General features: G+C 40.3%; 1 protein-coding gene across 1 annotated transcript in view; it reads right to left on the bottom strand.

Annotated features, from left to right (window-relative positions):
* ADGB (androglobin) overlaps positions 1-26,810 on the bottom strand; it is a 209,573-nt gene that overhangs the window by 55,185 nt on the left and 127,578 nt on the right. The window contains 8 exon segments of the mRNA XM_065401716.1: positions 1,960-2,144; positions 3,816-4,003; positions 14,977-15,130; positions 19,158-19,292; positions 20,029-20,122; positions 21,997-22,035; positions 23,835-23,969; positions 26,541-26,679. Coding sequence (XP_065257788.1) covers positions 1,960-2,144; positions 3,816-4,003; positions 14,977-15,130; positions 19,158-19,292; positions 20,029-20,122; positions 21,997-22,035; positions 23,835-23,969; positions 26,541-26,679 — 1,069 coding nt within the window.

Here is a 26,810-nt window from a genome sequence, read left to right as displayed (position 1 = left end):
TGCCAATGAAGATGTTTCAGGAGCCAGTTTCAACAGGCTCTGAGTCAGCGAACTCCCCTGTTTAGAGGTGTACTCTGGGGAGTGCTTCCTCCTTGAATGCCTTCCTGGGTTTGACATTGCACTCTATATGATTTTATGAAAGTAAGCTGATGAGTGTGAATATAATGTAACTAAAATATGCTTCATGCAAAAGGTCTCTTGTAAGGTATCATTACAAAGCTTATAATCTACTGAGTGTGGTCATCCTATTTGTATAAAAGTATCACTCTTGTATCTGAAACTATAAATATGAAATATAACTCTGAGGGCCTATTGTAATTATGCAAACTGTGGGCCATTAATGGTGGTTTGGAATCTTGATGGCTCCCATTAACCAGGACAATTGACTGTGGATGGCTCTGTTTGCAGGCAGGCCTTCCTGTGAGTCAGGTTGGGAGGAATGAAGGCTTGGGGTCTTACAGTGACATGTGATCATGTCACCTGAACTGGAATCCATCTTTAACCTGGTGTTTTTCCATTGAGAAGGAAGGGTGGGAACCCAGAGGAACAAAGGATTCCCGCCTTATGCAAAAGATATATAAGTGGGTGGAACAGAGCAAAAGGGGTGGCCATCATGAGAAATCCCCTAGCTACCACCTGAGCTGGAATGAGGGCTGTACCAGGGGAAAGGATTGTGCCCAGACTAGGAAGGCGTCCAGTCTGTGAAAGAAACTTATTGAAACATCTCTGAGGGTGAGATTTTATCTGTATTCAGTTTTATTACCGTATTAGACATAAACCCTTTATAGATTGTTAGATATATTAAGAATTTAATAGGTATGGTATATTTCATCTGAATTGAAATTACCTGAGCACAGTAGTGAAAGTGTCTGAAATATGCTTAACAAATACATACTTGATATGAATTTAATCATAATAATTGCTCCAAAGCAATAAAATTAAACAGCACTTAAGAATCAAATGTCAATCTACTAGTTCAGGAAGAAAGCTAGATGCTACATTTGCAAGAGCTGACACAAATCTAGGTTCAGTTTTTGACTTCCAATATTTAAAAGCTGTTATGGAAAAAATGAAAAGGTCTACTAAACTGTAGATATGGCTAGTGGTAATAAAATTAATAGGAAAGAAAACAAGCTAAGCAAACATTATAAGTTTCTCAGTCTGAGACAAAATTATTCAGATAAAAGATGAGAGAGAGAGAGAGAGAGTATGTATGTATAGTAACTGACAATTAAATTTAGTCCCAAAGGAAATTCTGTATAAATTGGAATGTTCCCTCTGAGATAACTTTTTCTCAATATTTCTGTTGGCATTATAATGAGCTGCCAATATTGTTATGGCTATTTATGCCCTCTATAAATCTGGTACTATTAGTAGTTCCTTCAGAATCCTCTATTTCCATGAAGAAGGTTGTAGGGGAGCCGGGGAGGAAGAGCCAGGGATAAAAAATAATGCTTGTCAAGAGGTATTTTCTAGACTAACAAACAAAAGAATGCCTATGTTTTAATCTCTGAAGATCAAATGGTAAGAACAAGATTTGAGAAGAGAATATATCTCAGTTCCCTCTGACAAGGGAACTATGTGTGCAACTTTATGTGTCCACATAAAAATCTTAGAACTAAGGATCTGCCTTAATTATGGCATAAATCCAAATTCCTCATAGATGAGTCAGAAAACTAAGGCAAAAGTCACAGGCAAATAGTAATGCCAGGCAACTATGCAACTAACCTCACCTCCAACTCTCCCTGGGGCCATCAAGCATGATCCTGCATTCCTGGCCCCATGTCAGAGCGGAGTGTAGAAGAGAGCTGAAATTCACAATGAAATGAAGGAAATTACATAATTCATGGAAAAATTGGGAAAAAATCATAGTTCCTGTGTGTGTTTTAAAGGTTATTCCTTATTTAAAGCCATTATTAGAATGCATATTCCTCTTGAAATGCAAAATAGAATACTTACACTGAGAACTTAAAGGCCTTTCAGTACACAAGAAATTAAATGCAGGGATGACAGCATGGCCCTTTCCAACAGTGCTCACAATTTCCTCCTCACTATCGAGGACTTGCAATTTAATGAACACATCTGATTTAGAGGTTTGTACCTGCACTGTAGCAATATGTGATGCTGTGACTTTTACTGCATACCTAAAGAGGAGAAAAATTCCAACAACATAAGCAACTAAACCAGATTGTTCATTGTTAGAACGTCTAAAACCCAATTAAGAAAAGCATCTTCATTCAAAAAAGCACTAAACCACATAATTAAATAATTGGAATGGGCTTAGCACATGCTTAAATTGTGTCCTGAACTGGAGCCCGAGACACTAAGCCTTGACTTGAAAGTCACCAGATGCAACTAAAACAAGACTTTTGTTGTTGTTCAAACTACCATGAATTAGCTAAAGTTGTATCACAACTTTCAGTATGAAACCCTTCCCCCCTCTTTCCCAGGTTCAAACTTCTTAGGTTTACCAAAGGAAACAAAGTAAAAAGATAGGATAATGTACGTTTTAAAAAAAAGTCAGCAACTATCGATATGCACCACCAATAGGTAAAGAACATTCAGACATATAAGCATGTGAACATATTTTAAAAATTTAAATTTTTTTGAAGGAGCATAGACAAGAGAAAAAGGGAAAACTGCTCAAGGCACGGCACCGTTAACAAGAATTTAGAGTATTTGTTATATTTCCATTTCAAGTTTTTCTGGAATTTAATTATTTTTATTTCTGTTGGGACTGATTCTGTCACCTTTACTCATGGTCAGTAATCCTTTACTCCATGAGTAGTCCTACGGATTTCAGACCTTGGTGTGAAAAGTTATAATACTGCTCTATCAAGACACATGTATAAAAGTAAGACCCTGATCCTGCAAAGTCTATGCGTGTGCTTATCTTTAGGTATGTGAATAGTCCAAACCTGTTTTAATAGAGCTTTCATCTCCACATTTAATAACTGAAACATGTATACAGTAACAGTAGGTTATATAATACTAGTAGATTTTTTTTACACTATTTGTTAAATACTGCTGTATTTACAAGCTTGAACAGGGATCTGCTCACAGATCTGAACCAAGAGCCAGTTAATCAGCTGGGGTAAATTGGCATACCTCCTTTGACTTCAATGAACCATGGCTATTTATGCCAGCTCAGGATCTGGCCCAAAATCATTTTAGTCCATTGAAAAAAAATTACAAACCCAAATAATTGCTTATGTTGATATAAAATATGCTGTCCTAAAAGAATATGCATGCTCTAATCAAATGTGTATAATTTGCAATCAAATGAAACTTGCCTGCCAATATTATAGGATGGGTAGGTGTCTGGTAGTTAGAGCAAGGGACCTAGTGTAAGGACTCCTGATTCTATTCCCATCTTTCTCACTGACTGGAGCCAACCAGTTCTGTGCCTTAGTTTCCCCATTTGCAAAATGTACATTACAAAGCTAACCTATCTCACAGGGGGATTATGAAGTTTAAATTATTAAAGTTTATATCATTTTCTGAGATCCATGGTACTGAAGTGCAAAATACTTTATTATTATTTTAAAGTAACGAGTTAAATGTAATGTTTCTTTACCAGGGCACCACACCCCACATCTGCACTTACTAGTGGCAATATTTTAGAAAATTAAACCCTACTCTGGGGAAATGTTCAAGTCTGACTTTCATACCGAATAAACATAATTGCCTGTAAAATTCAAGTATATCTTTCCTGTTTGCTTGAAAGCATTTTTCTTCCAAAAATAATATAATTTTCCCATGAGTAGTGTTCATATAAAAAGTGACATTTAAATTGTTCTCCTTCCAAAATTTACCTGAATACAATGTGCTTGTCATTGGGTATATAATAGTCTTTAATTTCCTTAGTGGAATAGAAATTGTTTACAGCATCACGAGAGAGAATGGGGAGTGGACTATGGGAACCAATGAGACGTAGTCTCCATTTCCCAGCTGCTACAGGTAAGTCACCAGTATGTGCTTCAGCCATGAATGTGTATCCTTTCTGAAAAACAGAAAACATGTCATTTTTCATTAGAAATGAACATCACTAAAAATGATGCACTTACAACGTACCCACAGAGGGCAAACACTTATCAATACCACTGCTGATGTGGAGTACTATGGCTCTCTTATGATCCTACTGTAGCTTAAGGAGCCCATAGTGAATCGCTTGGTAACATCATTTATATTTGGTAAAATTTTAAATGGCAAGTCGTGCAAAATCCAATTAGGAAAATATTGATCTTAATCATTATTGCAGCATGTCCATAATTCTTATGATAACTCTCCCCAGGGCCGGCTCCAGGTTTTTTGCCGCACCAAGCAAAAAAAAAAAAAAAAAAGCTGGAGTGCCGCTGCCAAACCGCCGAAGGAAAAAAAAAGGGCCAGAGTGCCACCCCTTGAAAAGTGCCGCCCCAAGCACATGCTTGGGACGCTGGTGCCTAGAGCCGGCCCTGACTCTCCCCATGATTATTCTGATTTTGTTCTCTTATTGTGCATTATACTTGTGTGTGATGAACTGCCACTTATTTCTTTATCTTAGGGTTTTATACTGCTGCAGTATCTGAGTGCCATCCATATTAATTCAATAGCAATAGCGATGATTGCAAATAGAGTTCATTTTCTTTCTCTAAAGTATGCCTTTGTTCTCTCCCTCCACCCCAACATCTATTATAAATGGAAGTAGATGCACTAGAGGAAGAACTAAAGGTTATTTCACAAGTTGAGAACTGTGAATTATGAGCAAGACACAACAAACAAACTTCAGTGATGCTTTTTGGTCCCCCCCATCCCATAAGGCAGAGGCAGGGAAACATCAGTGAGATGTATTTTCAACACCATTCCCCAGAAGTTATGCTTTAGGTTTACCTTGTTTGAAGATAGTACTGACATCAAATGACACTATTACCATAAAAAAGGACATATTGACATCAGTGTATAAGATAACATAAAATTCCTATAAAATATTTTTAGATTAACTTCAGACTGACCAGAACTCAGAACTCTGGTGTTACCTAATATAGGTAAAATTGAAAAAAATGTACCATGAAAGGCAAAGGACTGTTTCACAGTATAAGCTGTAAAACTTGGATGAGAACTAGTGAAGAAGGGTGGAATGGATATATGCCAGATAAAATATAGAGAGAATGGAGGATTTGAGGTAGGAAGTGGGTGAGGAAGGGGGTACTGAAAGCAGAAGAGAGAAGGGTTATAACACTGACAATTTCTGTGGTCTAGACTGAACAATGCAGAGGAAAGGAAATCATTTTCCACTGACATAAAAATGGGATTTTTTGCTAAATTGTTAAGAATTTAGGGTAGGAACAACTTCTTATAATGTGGCTGTACAATGCCCAGCACCATTATCTTAACAGGGGCCTTCGGTGCTAATGCAATATAAATGTTAAATAATAAAAATATACTTCCATAGAACAGAAAAGTTTGCTTCTGTTCCATTTAAATTGGCAAAGCTGTGGATTATGGCAGCATCCTCAAGTTACTATTATACTGACATTTTCTTTCAAATATGAATAATTTAAATGAAAAGAAACAGATACAAAAAATGACTGTGACTACTGAAACTAACGTCTAAAAAAATGCATAAACTCTTTGGTTCCTTCTTTCCCACACCACCCCCACCCCATTTTCTTTTTTAAATCTTCTTTATTTCTCTGTTTCTCTCCCTCCTACTTTGAAAGCTCTCCCTCCCTTCTGTGTATGTATAATCCTGGCTCCTCAATTTTCCATAATTTTGTGGGTCTCCTGAGTTGTGTGGGGTTGCACTTTAGTGGGAATTAGCTCAGATCACTTCAGAGACAGACTGTTTCAGAGGGATAGCACCAAGTTCTCCACTACTTAAACATCTATGTATGCTTTGAAGGTGTGTGATTTTTCAAAAGCATCCAGCTGTTTACCTAAATCAGCTTCCATTGAAGTCAATGGGAGTTTTAGCATTGGCTTTAATGAGAGTAGAGTTTAGGCCAACACTGTGCACTTTTGAAAATACCACCCTAAATGAATTCAATCCCACCTCCCAAAGTCCCTATGTTGTGATGACCTTCCCTTGGGTGAGTGCGGCTGGATGCTGCTTGCCTTGGACGACAATACTGCTCCTCCAGTCAGCCAGAGAGGACTGCTAGAGAGCGATACAAGGTGCTCCTTTCCCAAGGGAATGTATCCTATCACTCCCTGCTGCCCTTCGTTCAGATCCCCCATGCTCCGTTGTTACTGGACCACCAGCCTGACTCATTTGAATTTTTTTTAATAAGTGTACTACTGTTTATTCATTTTTTGTTCAGCAACAGCAAAAATACCTGGCCCATTAAAAATAGAGAGAGGGTTGTTGGGGCTACTGGATATGGAGAGGCATGAAGTATAAACCCCTAGTGTGGACAATACATTGGTACAAGTTAGTTTCACTCAACAGAGTGGAGGAGGGGGAGGGGTGTGATGGATTCATGTTTTCTGGATGATCTGGCTAAATACACAATAACTGGCTTTTCTATTTGCTGCATATGCATATTGACAGTGGTGGCTGGGAGCAAATGGCAGGGTCGAGGAAAGGGTCTGAGATCAGGTGGGAAGGGGGACAAACAGGAAAGAATAGGTAAAGAATTTTCTGTGGTAAGAAGTGCAAAAAAGAAAGTTGAGGGTCCCTACACTGGGACAGGAGGCCAGTGGCGAGTTGGGACCTGGGATAGCATAGCTGTATTTGTACATAAATCAAATATGAACTGAAGATTTGTGACACCCCTATTTCCAATGCTATGTTTGGAAGACTATACAAAATTCTGTTTTCGGTATAATGAAACTCTCAATAAAAATACCAGAGGGAAAACAACATTATGCATGGTTTTGCATTAAGAATTATTGAGAAAGGCTAGCCTGCAAATTTTATCCTATACACCAGATTTTAGAAAAAAAGATTTTTGTCTTTGTTTGAATTTTATGTCAGAATTTATAAAAAGCATATAAGATTTTGAATAAAAATTATTATATGCCAATAAACTGAGCTCATAGTTACTTGAAAAATAAGAGGTCACTGCAGCTGAAGATGAGGAGACGAGTATACTAGCAATTAATGCATAGTATATTTGCACCAAGAGTATTCATCTAAATTAGACAAAAAATGGCACAAATATAAATTCAGTAGCCTTTACATTTGAGAGACCCAAAATTCAGATTTGTAGAGAAAATTTCCATGTTCAAGTGGCACTTGCACAGGATTTGGCAGCTCCTTTTGGGGCCTGAGGTCCTCCAAAAGATGCATGCAACCCTTTTTGGGCACACATGTTTTGACAGGAAAATGTAGAGGCCAGATAGAATCCACCCTGAAAATTGAGACCAAATTACACGATCCCACTTTTACTGATATCATAACAACTCAAAGCACCTCACTCACTGACAAATTGCAGTGCAATCAATATTATACATCAATGCCTGCCTTTAAAAACACAGAATATCTTAATTAGCCTACATTCAATCATATTTATGCTACAATTTGTCTTCCTCTTCTTTTTGGGCCTTAACCAAAGTCCACTGAAGTCAACAAAAATACTCCCATTGTAAAAGTGGACTTTGGGATCAAGCCCTTAATCATGAATACTATAGAATTGCACTATAATCAGTGTATGAATACCAAATTATAAAGCTATATGTAAGTCAATTTTATAAATTTGGAAAGTAACAGAAATACCAGTACATGGTACATTGAGCAACAAGTACACATTTTAGTTTTTCACATTTCAGTTTTTGAAAAATTGAACAAGATATTTACTTTTCATGCTCTTACTACTTGAGAACTTCAGATTAAAATAAATCAGTCAACCAAGTTTTAAATAACAAATACAGCAGAGCTCCAAATCACCTATGTTTTGGCTTCAGATTTATCTATTTTGGTCTTGTGTTGTGTTCTATTATCAGGATGACTAAGTGTTTAAAATGAGAGCTCAAAAGCAATTAAAAAAAGACCATTTATAATCCAGTGATCCCATCTTGCAAAGTCATAGATATGAGTAACTTTACCCACTTGTAATCAATTGGACAATGTAGACTACTCAAGGCCAAAGCCACGATTCAGGAAAACATCCCTATTTAGGTAAGCACTTTAATACATGCTTCAGTCTCATTGACCTTAACAGGATTTAAGCACATGTTTAAGAGCTTTCCTCAACAGGAATAAATTTAAGCACATGCTTAGGTATTACCATGACTCAGGGTCTAAATGATTAAAGGTATTCAGATGCATATGTATTTAAGATCAGATCCCAAAGCCTTTCTTATTTATTGAACATAATAAATAATGCAGAAAATTTGGTCAAAAGGTCAAAAATCATTTGCTTGATATTATTGGACCGACAATTTTAGAACACTTACAAATGATTAAAAATAGAATCTTTGGACTCCAATTGAAGATTCAGCAGTACTTTGTTCCTTATTCTATCTCATTATTCCATCTACTCATAAAAACCTTGTGAACAATAAAAAAATAAAGAAATAATGTGTATCTTCTTGGTAGTGGAAGATAGGATAGACAGGGAAAGAGTTTAGATTAAAATGGTATGCTTCCAAATACAGCCAAGGATATAACTGAAGTGTCTATCTACACTGTAAAGTCTGCAGAAGAGAGACAGACACTATTGCTACTCTGCAGATTTTATCAGTGTCAATCATTTTGAAATTAACTTTAATTTTTTCCAGAACTGGCTTTGCAGCAGAATAATATCATCTGTGGATATTTTAACCTTCGTCGAGAGTTGCTGAGTCATAGTTTTTGCAGCACAAAACTTAAATGGTAGGGTTATATCAAGAAAAGAATCTGTTTTGCATTAATACTGACATTTAGGAATTTAGATATTATTTCTCACTTGCTGTGTTACATTATGTTTTTTATAACATACTATTAGAAAGGAGGTGTAGTCTGTTCATATTCAAAGTCAGTTAACTTAATAATAGCATTGGATAGTATATTTATGTTAAAATAACTGCATGATGTCACATCAATACTATTGTGGCTTTTCTATATTGTTTGCTGGTCCACTGGAATTTTAATGATCTATATATAATTATGAAGCCAATTAAAATACCGCCAGCTGTCTAATTTAAAATGGTATTTTTATTGAGAGTTTCATTATGTGAAAGCAAAGTTCAAGTGAATAAAATACAGTTTCATAACGCACAATTCTGGAGTAATACTAAGATTCTAGCCTTAGTGTTTTGTCTCCTATGCTATTAAAAAGAAGTTTAAGTGAAAAATTGTTCGTTCAAGAAACCAGATTATTAGCATTGGTAAGACACAGAATTTCTTAATGAAAACATATTTAGTGTAAGTAACAGAAAAAAGTTTCAGTAAGACAGATTGAAAGGACAGTCTCAACTTAAAACAACCTTAAACAGGCTGCAATAGTATTAAAATAATGTGAGAGTTTAGTGAAATACACAGTACCAGCATGTCAAGAATTATTCGCTGTTACTAAAAGTGAAATAAGAAATGGTTACTCGCCCAGTGCAGTAACTGCAGTTCTTCTTTGAGTAGTGTCCCAATGGGTGCTCCCTTCTGGGTGCGTTTGTGCCTCTGGATCCTTCGATTGGAAATTTCTCATAGCAGCATCCAGTTGGCCTGTGCATGTGCATTACTCTGCCTTGTGCTCGGTGCTATTTCTATATAGTACTGCGTGGGCTAACCATCCTCAATTCCTTCTGTACCACAAAGCCCAATGACAGGGAACTCTGAAGCAGAAGGGAAGGAGTGCCAGTAATGGAGCACCCATAGGAACACACATCTCAAAGAACTGCAGTTACTGCACAGGGTGAGTAAACATTTCTTCTTCTTCTTCGAGTAGTATCTCTATGGGTGCTTCACTCTAGGTGATACTGAGCAGTTCCCCTTTAAGGAGGAGGGGGCTTCGGAGTCTAATCCAGTGTGGAAGAAAGTACATCTGAGCTGAACATAGTAGCGAAAGGAGAATCACGAATTATTGCACAGTGTTCAGCAAATGTATGCATAGAAGTCCAAGTTGCAGCTTTACATGTTTCAATGATAGGAACGTTCTTAAAGGCTGTGGTGGTGGAAATAGATCTCATTGAGTGGCCTCATATGCCAGCAGGTACTTTGAGATTATGAGGTTGGTAGCAATTACTAATATAGTCAGTTATCCACCTAGAGATCCTCTGTTTAGAGAGAGCAGCTCCTTTTGATCTGTCTGCAACTGAGACAAACTATCTGCAAGTTTTCCTGAAGTGTTTAGGCCTATCCAGGTAGAAGACCAGGGCTCTCCTGACATCAAGCATGTGGAGCAATGCTTCCCCCTTATCCCAGTGAGGTTTAGGGTGACAGATGGGGAGGTGAATGGGATTATTTCTTTTAATGTGTGCAGAGATACATCCGTGTTGCCAGCGAACAACTTAGTACTGTCAAAAGGAAGGTCTTCTACTGTATTCTGGACCTCCTTTGGGAATCCAGAGAGCTAAAGCCAGGAGGCCCTCCTCATAACTAAGGCTGCGAGTTTATCACAGAAGTCATGGATTCCATGACTTTCCGTGACCTCCGTGACTTCTGCAGTGGCCAGTCCACCTGGCTCAGGGGCAACACAGGCAGTCCCTGTGCCAGGCATACCGGACGCTGCTGGGGCAGTCTCAGGCCCCCATGCTCCCCCCCAGCAGCAGCAGAGTTTGGGTGTGGGAGGGGGTAGGGGTTAGGGTATGGGACAGGGTGAGGCGAGCTCTGGGCAGCGCATACCTGGGGGGCTCCCCGGAAGCGGTGACATCCCTCTTACTCAGCTGCTAGGCGGAGGTGTGGCCAGGCGGCTCTGCACATTCCCTCCGCCCAGAAACCACGGCCAATGGGAGCTGTAGGGCCAGTGCCTGCAGGCCGCCCTCCCCCAACACCCGCGGGGGCCCCGGGAAGCTGCCCCCAAGTTTTATTCACTGGTATTTTTAGTTAAAGTCATGGACAGGTCATGGGCCGTGAATTTTTGTTTACTGCCTGTGACCCCTGTCCATGACTTTTGCTAAAAATACCCGTGACTAAAACGTAGCCTTACTCATAACTACTGCTGTGTAAACTGAATGAGTGGCAGTATCGGCAGCATCAAGAGAAGCCTATTGAGGTGTCCTGGCAAGGAGCTGACCTTCTATAACAATTGCCTGGAACTGCTCTTTGTGTTCTGCTGACAAATGTTCAATAAAGGAGTTTAGCTTAGTATGGTTTATGTGGTTATACTTCGCCATTAAGGCCTGATCATTGGTAATTCTAAACTGTAAAGTAATAAGATTTTCTGCCAAGGAGGTCAAGACATTTAAGATTTTTATCATAGGGCATAGATTTAGCGTGGTGCTGCCTTCCACATTCGTTAACTGCTTCAACCACAAAGGAGTTAGGAGATGGGTGAGAAAATAAAAATTCTGACTCCTTAAAGGGAGTGTAATATTTTTTATCTGCCTTTTTGCACATGGGAGAAATTGAGACTACCAGATGACCTTTGAGAGAACTGATGGTGAAAAGCCACCCAGGGACTTCAAGGGGGTGGTGCATATGGCATGGGTGGCAGAATCCACGGGTGGTCGCCCCAGCAGGATCCTAGCTGTGGATGTCTGTGATGAGTGAGCTCAGGAACCTCAGGAGAAAAAAAACCTTCATGGGGTGGAGTGGAGAGCCTTGCACTGATATTTGGGAAGCTGAGGCAAAGTCTTCATCATAATCCTTTTTTTCCTGAGACACTCAGTAATGGTAGGGCAGCAGAAGGAGCTTGAGGTACCACCACTGGTCCCAGACATATGTCTGGGGATCTGGATGCTCTCAGGATTGAGGAAATGTGAGGTTCTGCCATTAGTAGTAGGTGGGCATCTGGAGACCTGGAGGTTCTTGGTACTGAGCAGAGATCAGAACCAAGCAATAATGAATCAGGAGTCTGACACTGCGAGGTCTCGTGGAAACCAGAAATCTTGCAGTACCAAGAGTAGTGTTGGTACTGTGTCCATGGCTTGAGGTAAAGATAGCCAAAGGAGTGGACGGTACCATGAGTTTTGAACACTTCTGGGGGAAACCTGATGGAGGTTGAGTGGTCTTTTTCAGTATCATGGTGAAGCTCTTCTTGCTGCTGCAGTCTCCAGGTACCGATGGTCTCTCGGAGCTCAGTACCTTAGAGTCTCTAAGCTTGTCAGAGCTCTCAGTACATAAAAAACCAGGAACCTCATGGGTACCATGCTGGAGACTGATGGGATCTGGGGGAGGTGATGCCTTAAACTTCTTTGAGATAGATTCACTACCTGGAGAACTTGGTACTTGGTCCTCGGATGACTTATAAGAGGAATCTTGGGTCTTCGTCTTAGATGCCCTCGAGGAGTGCAGGCTCAGAGATAGAAGAGGCAGCTGACTTACTCAGATACCATGGTAAAAAGGGGTGCTCCTCGCCTGGGTCAGAGGACAGACACAGTGAGCTCTCCATCATAAGGAATCAAAGTTTTATCTCCCTGTTCTTTTCGACTTTAGATTTCAATGCCAGTCAGAAGTTTCACTTTTTGGGAATGAGTGATTCCCCAAGGCAATGGATGCGGCATGTGTGTCCATCGCTTACCAGGATTGCCTCCTGGCGTGACAGGCAATGATCGATTCTGGGAGACCTGGGCATACCCTTGGAAAGGGAGAAAATCACTCCCCCGGAGAGAAACTACCCAACAAGATTTTTATATATATAAAATTTATATAAAATATATATAAAATTTACTTAATTTTTAAAAATATTTTTGTAAAAAAGAAATGAATATAACAACTATCTATCACTAACTAACTACTATATACACTATCTACAGAAAAGCACAGTTGAGGTAAAAAACTCAAGCCGGACAGCTAGCTAAGGCTCCATCTCAAGCCGGAGTGGCGCAGAAGGAACTGAGGATTGTTAGCCCAGACCAGGGCCGGCTCCAGGCACCAGCCAACCAAGCACGTGCTTGGGGCGGCACCTTAGAGGGGGCGGCCAATGTTGGGGTGGCGGGGGGCACTTGTGGTGGGTTTTTTTGTTTTTTTTGTTGCGGCCGGGCAGCGCGGGGGGTGTTTCGGCGGCGTGGCGCTGGGGGAGGGGTTGGGTGGCCCGGCGCGGCACTCGGGGGTTTGGGCGGCCCGGCGCTGGGGAGGGGTGGGGGTTTGGGCGGCGCGGCGCTGGGGGGGGCGGGGGTTTGGGCGGCCCGGCCCAGCGCTCGGGGGGGGGGGGTTCGGCAGCCCGGCGCGGCGCTCGGGGGGGGGAGGGGGTTCGGCAGCCCGGCGCGGCGCTCGGGGGGGGGGGGGGGGTTCGGCAGCCCGGCGCGGCGCTCGGGGGGGGGAGGGGGTTCGGCAGCCCGGCGCGGCGCTCGGGGGGGGGGGGTTTGAGCGGCCCGGAGCGGCACTTGGGGGGCGGGGGTTTCGGCGGCTCTACCCGGCCCGGTGTGGCGCTGGGGGGGGGGGGGGAGGTCGGCGGCGCGGCGCTGGCGGGAGGGTGTTACAGCGGGGCGGCGCTCTTTTTTTTTGTCTAGGGCGGCAAAAAAGTTAGAGCCGGCCCTGGCCCAGACAGTACTATATAGCAATGGCATGGAGCATAAGGCGGAGTAATACGCATGGATGGGTCGAATGGACACTGCTATGAGAAATCTCCAATCAAAGGCACATAGGGTCACTCCTTAAAGAACTGTAAAACACTGATTCCTACAAACATTTGAGTTTATTTTTATGCGATTTTATCCAGAACTTAAAAAGGAACACCTGCCCTGGCTCCCTCCCAAAAATCAATTTACTAATTTAAATAATATATGTAAGTATTACAATATTGTACAATTCATCTTACAATGCGCATTTCTACAAATACTTGATTACAATCAAGTTGTAATTTTTTAAGGAATGAGTTATGAGGTACATGCACATCATTGCTATTTTGATGTTGAAGATTGAGTAAAGTCTCAATGTTTACATTACTCAAAACCAAAACATTAATAAACAGTGACTCAGATTAAAGGTCAGATTTTCAACCTGCTGTTCCTGAAAGCTATGCCGGCAAACAAAAATTATTAATATTTGTATTACAGCTGCGCCTAGAGGCTCAGAAAAGGATTGGGCCCCACTCTGCTAGGCGCTATACAAACCAATGCAAATACATTCCTTGTCTAAGACATCTCACACAATAGTGGAAGGAACAGACTAAAGGGTGGAATGAGGGAGTAAAAGACAAGTTACCTGTTGAATGAGCTAATTTTGAAAAAAAAATGGTAGTCTACGCGTGCCATCTTCCTACCCATTATCTGCACAATCAACAGTTTGCACACACAATTATTCAAATTGTGTGCTCAAATACATCATTTACATCTGCAATTACCTGTTTGGGTATTGTGTATGTTTTGCAGAGACATGTTAGATTTCAATTTTTGAAAATTTACCCTTAAAAGCTAATTTTTAAGAGAGTTAAATTTAAAACATTACTGTTTCTGAAGTAATGCAGACACTTTTGTGGAACCATGTCTAAAACAGTCAGCACTGGGGTCATAGTAACCAAATACTACATGCCTTGATATTAGCCGCATCATTTCCAGCATCATAGTAGTTGGCTGGCGTACCCGTCTCCCACATATGAAAGACTATTCGTGCTAGATTCATAGGTTTGTTCCTGCTCATCCATACTACATACTAGGTCCAGTAGAGCAACAGGATTAGCAATTACCACTATGGTGTCAGGGATAAATGCAGCAATACTTTAGCTAGGGAAATTGGAAGACTGAACCTCTTTTGGAGATAACAGCAAACTTCAAGGAAAGGTATTTTCTGCGGTGGAAGAGGCTTGGAATTGAATTGCAACTGTGGCAGCCTCTTTTCTGGATCAATCAGATAAATTAAAATTGTGTGTGCTTTTGAGATATGTGCAAGTCCTGTGAAGTCAGAGGAGCTTGGCCTATATCTATATAACCACCATTATTATTTCCATAGTGATGTTGTACTCCCTAGATGTTTGGACTTACCTTATTCTTGGTATAAACATGAGGGGCCACTTTGAGAAAGATGCGTGGCATTTCTTCCAGTGTGTCATTATCTACAACATGGAGCATACAGGTAGGGATGGTTGTGTACACCTTTGGCACTACAAGCATATCTTCAGTCACATGAAATGTTTCCCTACAGTAAAAGAGAGGTAACATCTCTTTTGAAAAACGTTTTCAATTTCAAACTGGTTTTCACCAATAAAGTGGATCCTGTAATATAATAATAATAATCATGTGTGTATGTTTGTGTACATTCCAGCTGCTCAAAATTAGAAATGCTAGATGTTGTTTAGTTTTGTCCTAACCAACCTCCCACACCAAGCCATCAACAACAGCAACAACAACTAGCTGCAGGCGTTGCAATCTTTAAAAATCTGAATATAAACTAATTGTATAGAGTTACAAACATTATTTGTTTAAAAACCTTTTAAATTGCAATTTCACTTGAGGGGGGGGGAAACTATAAAAATAATTTAAAAGTTTCTTTAATTGTAAAAAATACAATTCAAATAGTCAGTTATAGTAGATACTTGAACTTAAGTGACTGAAAGCACTGGACCCCCAAAATGTGTGAGTAACTAATATAGACACACATGCTTACATGTGTTGTAGCTTACTTATCACAATGTGGTGCAAAATATGCTCATTATTATATGCTCCTTATGTAATATGGATCTTGTAATATAGGTTGATTGGTGTATACTGACTCACATGAGACCTGCACACAGTTTGGAAAGAGAAGATAATCCCAAGAGAATGTAGAAAGCCCATAGTGATACCAATATGCAAACACAAAAGTGACACACACAACTGTTCAAAGTACCGAGGAATTAAGCTGCTGTCCCACTGCATGAAACTGTTAGAGAGAAATACAGATAGTAGCATTCATTGAATAGTGGAGCCTGTTTTAGGAAAGGAGCTGTTTGGTTTTAGAAAAGGAAACGGACTACAGATGTTCACCTCTAGACAGTTGGTGAAAAAGAAGCTAGAGGGAAATGTCAAGCATGGTTAGGCTTTCATCAATTTGGAGAAAGCATTTGACAAAGTACCTAGTATCTAGATGACTACCGGTGCCTCTGCTATGTTCCTATGGCGTACCAGAGGCACTTGTCCAGATGGTGATAGATCTGTATGATGGTTTGTTCCGGGGCCCACTTGCTTCTCATGAGTGCCCTCTATCGAATATGTGCATGCGCCTGCTGTTTATTCAGCTTTGTGCTGCTCGCAGTGCCTCCCACTGGCTACCACCCTCTGGCTGAGTCACACACAGTTCATAAGTGAACAAAACAAACCCCTTCTGGGGTACAAGTCCAACAGGGCCTATCACAGTATCCTTGGTTAGTCTCTTCCTGCAACCCTCCCTGAGCTCTCTTAAATTGCCCCTCAAGGTATGAAGCAGTGCCCCAGAGCTTCCTCCATGGAGACTCTTCGCCTATTGCCTCAGCTCTTCAGCTGAGTCACTCAGGGCTTAAGGCACTTCCTCAGTGATGGACCCAGGACTGCCCACAACTCCAGGTCCCAACCCAGAGACCCCATAAAGTAGCAGCCACCTGCTGCTTCCCTTTAACTATTTATTCTGTTGCTGCTGCTACTGTTCCCTGGGCCACTTCCCCACCTTCACCTTCACCCTTACCCCAAGGCTGAAGTCTTTCTTGAGTTCCTGCAGCCAGTCAGGAGCATTTTTCATGCTCCCCTGGTCCCTGCCAGCAGCTGATCCTGCTCCGTAGTCCAGCAGCTCCTTTTTATATGAGCTTGCTGGACTCTGATTGGCTGCTCCCTACAACCTCTCTCGGATTGGCTGCTTGCCTGCAGTCACTCGAGGCTGCCTGGAGGACTAACCTCTACTGCTCTTTCCTGGGGCAGGATGTGGTAGGGCTGTGAGGCCTCCAGCAGGGGACCTCAGGGCCTGGTACACCTGGTCACATAGTTCCCTGATAAAAAGTTAGATGCTTTTCAGTGCAACAGGGGGGTTTGAGGTGAAGGTTGGACTCCACCAGGGATCAGTGTTTACTCCATTACTATTCATAATTTTGATGGACTTCATAAGTAGGCAAATACAAATGGAAGGTGATACAAAGGTGATCTATGCAGATGATAACTGTGCTAATGGCCAACAGGGAGGAAGATCTGGTCCAGGTGATTGATGCTTGGAACATGGAACTAACAAACTATGGCCTCAAAATGAGTAAAGAAAAAACTGAAATCATGCGAGTGACTTGCATGGAACCAAGACAGATGAATATCAGTCTTGAGGGCCAGTACCTAAATCAGGTTTATACACTGAAGATCTGTGGGGGCTGGTTAGCAGCAAATGGAAAAATCAACAAAGAACAGCAGGAAAGGCTGCTGAGTGAGTGGAAAGTCTGGTGCAAGATAAGTGGAGTGATCTATGATAAACAGATGTCTAGACTACTTCAGGGACAATTGTACAAAAACACGATAAGACCACTCTTCTGTATGGATCAGAGACATTGGCAACCAAAGAGAAGCACTTGAGAAGACCTGACACCACTGAAATGAGATGTCTTAGGGCAGTGATGAGGTGGCATTACTGGGCCAAACGCAGAATGTCATCAGGTGTGAGACCAAGGTCTGCGGTATCAGAGAGAAAATGCAAGAGAGGAGGCTGAGATGAGATGATATGGGCATGTGTAACAGAGGTGCAGAGTCAGGAGCTAAGTCAGTATCCCATCATTCAAATCCCCACCAATATAGGTTAATTGGGATCTAATTACAGGATCAATTAACAAGTGGAGCTATAGCTGAGGGGCTAATTAGTGGAGGACATAACCCCAACAGCTGGGAGCAGATAAATTGAGAGGAAGGAAGCCCTGGATGCAGGAGCTAAGACCCTGAAGAAAGGCAGAGCTGGCTGCTGCTAGTACTGCTCCCTTCCCCAGAAGCAAGTGCGGGAGCTGGCTGGGAGTTGAAAAATGTAAATAGCATTAATGGTGGTGGCCTGCTGGACTAGCTGGTGTTAAAGGAGATCTGGAGTGGGTGAGGTCTGTACTTAAGTTAAGAAAAGACTCTTGGGGACCACCCTGTGACAGCATGTATGAAGGATGGATGAAGAGAATCCTTTTAGGGAGGCATCTGCCACTAGAGTTTGCGTGCAAAGATCAAAAACAGCCAAGAAAACGGTAGACTGACTGTGTACGGGAGGACAGAGCGGATATGGAGTGAGCGTTGCCCAGCTAGCAGAGAAAAGGGGAAGACAAAGATGATGTAACACTGGTTTCTTTTTTGTAGTTTCTAATTCTAGACTTAAATTTTAAAAGGTTGTTTTTAAAACCCAATGTCATAGTTCAGTGTTTCCCAAACTTGGGACGCCGCTTGTGTAGGGAAAGCCCCTGGCGGGCCGGGCCAGTTTGTTTACCTGTCGCGTCCACAGGTTCGGCCGATCGTGGCTCCCACTGGCAGCGGTTCGCTGCTCCAGGCCAATGGGAGCTGCTGGAAGCGGCGGCCAGTACGTCCCTCGGCCCGTGCCGCTTCCAGCAGCTCCCATTGGCCTGGAGCAGCGAACCGCGGCCAGTGGGATCCGCGATCGGCCAGACCGGCGGACGCGGCAGGTAAACAAACCAGCCTGGCCCGCTAGGGGCTTTACCTACACAAGCGGCGTCCCAAGTTTGGGAAACACTGTCATAGTTGATTAATTTTTACTCTCTATTGTTTGTACTTTCACAGAAGTTTTAAAATAACATTACTGCTACTATCAAAATAGTCATTTTATTAAAAAAAAATCTGAATTCATTTAATAATGTGGCCAAAATTCAAATAACTGATTAGTGATTTCGGATACCCAACTTTTGACACCTTGAGAAGTATGATTTTCCCAAAATCGCTGAGCACTTGCCATCTGAAAATTAGGCCCCTTTATGGTGCCTCAAGTTGAACATCCAAAAACTGAGATACCCGAGTCAGAGTATTTTTTTACCTGTAATTCAAAACCAGTTAAATGAATTGTTTTCAAACTTTCACAGACATTCTCCATTGCCTTCAGACTAACTTTGGCAATTTCATGCCCATCCAATTTTCCAAAACAGAGTTTTGGGTGAGGTAAAATAGGGCTTTATATTGAAAGCTGACTGCAACTTTGAATGTGTAGAGGCTACTGCTTCTCCATAATAAATTATTTCCACATAAGAATATTTGAAACTCACCTAAAAACCACAAACCAAAAATTTGGTGGCTGATCAAAATACGTTACAGCATAATCAGCAAAAGTTGTTTTAGCCCATTCATCCTCATAGCAGGGGTATTTTTTGATAGACTTACAGTTGCTTTTAAACATTTCTCTGAAAAACAAAAAACAAAAATAAAAGAGATGAATACTTAAACTTAATAAGGAGAAGACCTAGATCTTGACTTCAACTTCCACATGTAAGGAAGAACACTAGGGTATATGTGACCCATTGGTACAGTTTGTGTTATATGTCCTTCCCTACTGGCTGGTCCACATGAAAGGATAACAACCTACTACTGCTAACAGTTAATGATGATACTCCTTTACCTCAAGTGATAAAGTCTGTGCTTTGAATCTAGAAGTCCTGGGTTCAGTCTCTCCTAATGACCAATAGGAGACGGTTGTCACATCTGTGTTCATACTGTGATTATGGCATATCTCCTGAGTGGCACGAAGCCAAAGACCAATTGCACGTAGCAACCCAACATTTCATTGCTTTTACAAAACTTCTTTACAATTTCTAATCATCCAGTGTAGTTTCCTTTCCCTCCCATCATGCTGCCATCTTGTAGTTTTTCTTCTGAGGCCCCATTTGAAGATTAAAAGCTTAATTTTACCTTTAAAACACTTCTTTGAACAAGAAACACTTTAAAGCAAACCCAAGTATGCTACATTTCAAATGTGTCTTTGAAAATCTCAAATGCTTTGTATGTTTAACAACATTTTCAAAATTTCAGAACAAGTCATTCTTTTATCATATTTATTCTGATAAAACATTGACTGTATGGTTATACAAAGAATTCTGTGGAACCGGCTGCAATATAAATTTTTCATTTATTACATAATACCTCAGTAGAGTTACACCACACTGTTCAATATTTGATTCAATCAAAGTCAACAGTTTTTGCAGAGTTTCTTTGACATTAGCATTCTCCTTAGTACCTGAAAATAACAAAATGTGTTAGAAAAATCACAAAATATCTAACTTTTTCATTGTTCTTTAAAAAAAAGTGAAAAAAATTATCGGGGCAAGTCAGTCATGTTCTGAATCAAGTTATGTTCTTATTTTAAATTTTACAGAATTCTTGCACTTCTGGAAACTAATTTCTCCTATAAGGCAGTGAATTTCCTGTATAAACAGCATTCTCCTTGTCACGTGCTGATCAGCCCTCTTGCTATAGACAAGAATGATGTGATCAGTCCCTTTTACTGAAGTACACATCCCCATATAAATTATAACATGCTGCAGTGAGGTGAGGTAACTTCAGTGATCAGTAGAGGCAATGATCAGCACATTTAACTATAAGCTTAATTATACTGACTTTTCCTTGTAGTTAATACCATAACCTACATGCAAGGAACTAGAAAAAGAAGGGAAAAAATCTAAATGAAGACTGGAGAAAAAAAGAAAAACCGCATGGGACAGTAGGAGAGAAAATAGGACAGGGGAAGAAGAGAAAAAAATAATTATGAAAAAGGACTAGAGGGAGAGAAGAAAAATAAGATGAGTAAAAGACAAGGAAAACAGTGGAGAGAAAAACAACAAGGAATCCAGTGACCTTAAAGACTAAGATTTATTTCGGCATAAGCTTTTGTGGGTTAAAAACCCTCACTTCTTCAGATGCATGGAGTGAAAGTTACAGATGCAGGCATTATATAATGACACATGAAGAGAAGGGAGTACCTCACAAGTGGAGAACCAGTGTTGACAGGCCAATTTGATCAGGGTGGATGTAGTCCACTCCCAATAATAGATGAGGATGTGTCAATTCCAGGAGAGGCAAAACTGCTTTTGTAATGAGCCAGCCATTGGCCCTGTCAACACTGGTTCTCTACTTGTGAGGTACTCCCTTCTCTTCATGTGTCATTATATAATGCCTGCATCTGTAAGTGTCACTCTATGCATCTGAAGAAGTGAGGTTTTTTACCCACGAAAGCTTATGCCCAAATAAATCTGTTAGTCTTTAAGGTGCCACCGGACTCCTTGTTGTTTTTGTGGATACAGATTAACACGGCTACCCCCTGATACTTGACAGTGGAGAGAAGTAAGAACTGAGAAAGAAGAGGTAGAGACAAACAAAAGAAAAGAGTTAGGAAAAACCCACTTGGCAACTGATACATGGAAAGGTAAATCTCCAGAAGAACAGAATGATGAATATAGACTGAAGCACTGTTAATTTATATGGTGCTTGCCAGAAATAAATAAGGTAGGCACTAAATTATTTGGAGCAAAGAGCCTAAATAAGACAAGACTAGGGATAATAGTTCAGGAGCGGGAGAGTGTTGGGATTATGGACGAGAAGAAGAATGTATGAGGGATTGCTTGAAGAGGTGGACTTTAAAGGAGAGATCGATCTGAAGGAGAGAGAGGATGCCTGGCCAAAGAAGACAAGACTGACCCAGGCATAGAATGCACAATGCATGGAGAGAAAAAGCCTCCATAAGGGTGGCACTGGCAATCATTCAAAAGGAAGAGTCAACCTGAAAGGGATGGTGTATTACTGAAGGAGGTGGTACCCAGGAAGCATGTCTCTCTCACAGGGTGGTTTTCTGTGCCAAGGCACTCATGAGCTGTCAGAACATTGTAATCATATGACAACTGTTGCTTTGGCACCCCATGCACCCTTTTCCCTGCGCTGGCTGAAAAGATCACCATGTTTCTTTAGTCCGATGAAGTGTATAGATAGGAGAACAGATAGAATGTGATGGCACAAAGCCCTCTCTGAAACTACCCAATAGCAACACAGAAACTTCTTATACGAATGGGCCACTACAGGAAAGGAAATGCCAGATGCATCTGAAAGTTCAATGCTCACCTGCTTCAGAAGAAAGTTAGGACTTGACTGAATCATCAGCTATATAATATTTGCAAGAAAAAATTGCACTACGTCATGTGAGACTTGCACAGTTTTATTTAATTTGCAGGACTGTTTCATATGAAATACATATAGGAACAATATTCATGGTATATGCCTCTATCACATGCAATATATTAGGAAAAGATTAAGAAGATTCAATACAACTAAAGCATTAAATATATTTTTGTATTTTTGTACAAGCTCTTGGACTTTTGCCCTTTTGAAAACTAGGCCCTTAATCTCTGTGCCTCTATTTCCTCATTTGTAAAATGGGGTTAATAACAACTACCTTCCTTACAAGGTTATCGTGAGGCTAACTCATTAACATCAATAAAGTGCTTTGAGATCACCAGATGTAGATATGCAAAATTTATTTAACATCATCATCATCATCGTTAGGATTTGAAAGATCCATTATGCTGATACATTCTTGGACTTTCTGCTGACCTCCCCTGCTAAGTCTCTGATGTTGATCTCTCTGTGATTAAGCAGTTTTTACGGTATGAATGATGAAAAACCTTGTTTTGTCATACACTTATTTGTAATTTTTATCATCAATTTTTATATTATAGTTGCCTACATATTTCTCAGTGATGTACAATGATTTACTCAAGGTCTCTCTCCCCACCTCCCAATCTGCTCATACTATTCTTATCAAAGTCTCTTTCTCAGCCAGAATAAGATGCATGAAATATTTTGCCAGTGACATTTAGATTCACTACTGACCTAAACTCAGACTGTTAATCTTCTTCACTATCTACATTTAAAAAAACACACACAAAACAAAATGTGGATATACAATATGTAATTGGCAAACCTAAAAAGAGAACTCTTCATACTTTTTTAATCTCTTTATGATTCACCCATGCCAGCTGTTCGTACATATTCTCTTGAAAATGCTACTGTATGTTTGATCACAAGTGGGCATCAAAATATTCAAATATTTTTAGTAAAACATACATAAGTCTTTATGTAAGAATGACAAACTGTTAACTATGTTGAGCTCTTGTTTTATTTGTAGAGATCTGTGGGAATACTTCTCAGAAATGCATTACAGTTGTTTAAAGGAATAGTATTATTTTTAAGAGAACAGTTTCATTTTGTGGCTTTATATATATATATATAAAATCAAACTAAATTATATTCCACTTTCCACAAACTAAACCTGTCACAATATTTTGAGCTAACCAAAACTATGTTTACATAGGCCCTTATCTGAAGCCCACTGAGATCAATGGCAGTCTTTCCATTGACTTAATGAGCTTTAAGTCAGGTCCATGGTGAATTTCTAGCATCACTGATGTGACTAAGGGTATGTCTACACTGCAGTCAGTGGTGTAGCTGCAGCTCAGGTAGGCACACCTGCACTAGCTATAACCTAGCTAGTGCAGCTAAAGCAGCAGTGAAGATGTAGCAGCCTGGATCCTGACATGGGTTAGCAATGCAAGTATGTACCAGAGTTCCGGACAGATTTGTATAGCCTATGCTGTGGGCCGTGCCACTGCATCTTCATTGCTATTTTTAGCTGCTCTAGCTAGATTAAAGGTAGTTCAGCTATGCCTACATGAGCTGCAACTGCATCTCCAATTGCGGTGTAGACATATCCTGAGTGTCACACCGGGCTCTGTCTCAAGCAGTATGTTAAATTTAATCAGCCATCTTCATTTCATCTATAATATTTCACTGCACTCCTAGTAAAATTTTTTATCAAATTTCAGATAACTAGTAAGAGGGTAGCACAGATAAAATAATATGGTGAAACACTAAACACTTAAAATAAGATTTAAAAGGCCTACCTGGTTTTCTGCCATTTATCAATTGCCTAATATAGGTCCCTCTCCAATTGCTTTGCAGTTTAAGCACTGCAGCTTCTTCTTCAGAAGTTGGAGTTCTGTTCTGCCAAGCAACAGGAATATTTAGCTCTATCACCTCTGAAAGAAAAAGAAGAATGAACAGTACTATAAATACGGTGTGACGTGAAGGCTACAAGCACTACAACTGCTTGACTGAGAGTTAAACAATTATGTGAGCTATATTCCAGAAATGCCTTGATTTGCTCATAAAGCTTCCATTTATGCTATCCCATCATCCTGTTATAAATTTTACTATATAAGAACCAATGTAAGTTAAAGCACTGTTATCAAGATATACCACATGGGGACATATATTTATTGCGTAATTACATGATGTTGTCATGCAACTACTATGCTAATGTCATGGGTCAAACCTGTCCAGCTCACAGTGATTTGGTAAGCTGGTATTTCTCCTTAATGGGAGTCATCTTGTGGTCACAGAATTTAATTTAAGTCTCTTGTTCTAGCTGGAAAATAACCAAATGACAGAAACTTGTCTTATCCACTCAGGTACACTGCCTTTCAAAATGATTATGCGCCTCTCTATCCTGTCTGCAACTACTACTTTAGCCTCTAGACCATATTCACCACCCACAGTCAACGGTTGAATCCTGATACTGCTGTGAAATGTTGGGTCTCATAAATAGTTGTGTAACCCACAGGCAAACTACTGTGTTGTTCCTGCTGCCCCCGCCAGAGGCTGATCAAAAGAGAGGATAACAGTATACTTCTACTACCAGCAGGTTTTGTTATCTCAAGGTCTGTGCAACAGACCTAAAAGTCCTGGCTCAAACCCTGCTTACCACCCAAATGGGGGGGAGAGGGGAGAGTATATGATTAAGTAATTAAAGACTATATCATCATTCACATGCAAAAGAGGACAGAGTTAAGGTTGCAAAGATTATATTTTTTCTGGTGTTTCCTAAAGTTTGAACACTTGACTTTGCAACCTTCCTTTTATATATAATTTTTGGTAGGCTGAGTTGGCAGGTTGTAGGAGGAGCAGGAACATGGTCTCTATCCCTGAATCTGTAGCAATTTTACAGGCTACTGCCACTAAACCAAAATTTTATTACTGTACCATCTAAGCTGTTCCTCTTCTTCTCTTTGTTGTTTTATCATTTTCAACTTAATATCCTCCCCTTTACTGTACCCATTTGGTGCCACGGGCAGAGGAGCCTGAGCAGTAGCATTGGGACAGCAGAGGTAACACAGCCAGTCAATGCCACTGAGTTGAGTGTAAGGCCTCAGTTATCTCACCCAATAAATCTATAGTGTCTCCTCTTAAATTAGTATGAGTAGCCTGAAGTAACTGTAATTATGGAAATGATTTTATATTGCAAAACACTGTGTCTAGAACTAAATTGGAACATTGTGTTAATGCTGATTATCTTATTTGTACTTTTGTTAATGCTAGCTGTCCCTTTAAGAACAGGACAAGGTTCTTGATTGTACAGTGGGTTTGCAGGAGAGCGATGTGTGGGTGGTTTTTGCCTGTGTGTTGAGAATATGGAAGTCTCTGCCTGTGTAAGCTCTAAAAACGTTAGAACTTTATTTAACAAACTTATCTTTCAAGTAAGTAAGCCACATTCTAAATGGTGTAACAGAGTAGGGAGCTGAATGCTTTAGGTCACTGCTAATTGGCTACAAAGCCTTTCACCTGCAGATAACCAGTTTGAAGCCAGCCACCTTCAACAGGAATTAAAAGTTGTTCCCATCTAAAGGATGCTTGTGGCTTTTATATGAGAACAGTTTGATGGGTCTTAGTTCCAGCTCACATGTCACAAACTCACTCTTATGCTAAAGGGTTGTCTTACACAGTGGGGCAATGGAGGGGGTGTGATTTTTAATGTGCACTAATGTGTTGTTTATTAATTGGTACATGTAGACCCTGCTGGTGTACTTTAATGTGATGCTGTTTGAAACAGTACTAGTTTCAAGCATGCTAGGGAACCTTTGGTTCTTTGAAAAGAAACGTTTTGATATTTTATTCAAGATGACTTTTTGTTTCAGAATTTCCTTTAATTTTATTTTAGAAACTTCAAACTATGTATTTTGTTCACCCCAAAATGATTTTAATATTTATTTTTTGGAATTGCCAGTGAACCAAAAACCCATCATTTGCCCAGCTCAGTCTAGAAAGTGGATAAGATTATTGTAGCTCATGTCTTGACTTCTAGACAAGAGGAAATATCTAAAGAGGCTTTCTACATAATTGTACTCACAAAATTCTATACAGATTCTAGCCAGAGCATAGTGAACTTTGTCTTTGAACCAACAAGATTTTGCCCTCAAGAAAGAAATATATGTTTTGGGTTGTACCTAAAAGATTCTCAAGAGTTTTTTCAGTTTATCACTATTTCTGGCTTAATATGTGACCATATACATATAAACTATATGCACAAAAGTCACACCAAAAAGTTACTTAGGTTGCAAAGTAAACCACTTGAAAGTTAGGAAATGCCAGAATTACAGTTGCCTGTGCATCCCCTTCGTGCATCCTGCCTGCAGACTGAGTGAGATAGGGGGTTCTGAGGGTTTCTATGATGGCAAATGTTAGGCAATCTAAATATAGGGTATGTGACCAGCTCCCCCTGAATAGAAATGGACAGACAACTCTGAATATAATGATTAATATCAGCACAGTACCTGAAGATACATTGTCTTCCACGGGAGCATCGTTGGCTTTCAAATCCAAAGTGAAGGATCTGAAAGCGAATTCAAAATTGGGAGGAACCTTATTACCTAACACTTGTTGGATCAAACACCCAAAAGCATTATTGAAAACCTAAAATTAAAAAGAGGAAAAAATTCAGACAACCGTTTATTTTGTCAAGAAAGCTGATTTATATATATCTTTGATCATTAATATTCTATGCAGAATACTCCACAAATGTTTGTTTTTTCCATTTCAAAACT

The sequence above is a fragment of the Emys orbicularis genome, chromosome 3 (assembly GCF_028017835.1).
Source record: "Emys orbicularis isolate rEmyOrb1 chromosome 3, rEmyOrb1.hap1, whole genome shotgun sequence".
Taxonomy (NCBI): Eukaryota; Metazoa; Chordata; order Testudines; family Emydidae; genus Emys; species Emys orbicularis.
Note: the sequence above shows the minus strand (reverse complement) of the source record. Positions and strands in the feature narration are given on the sequence as shown.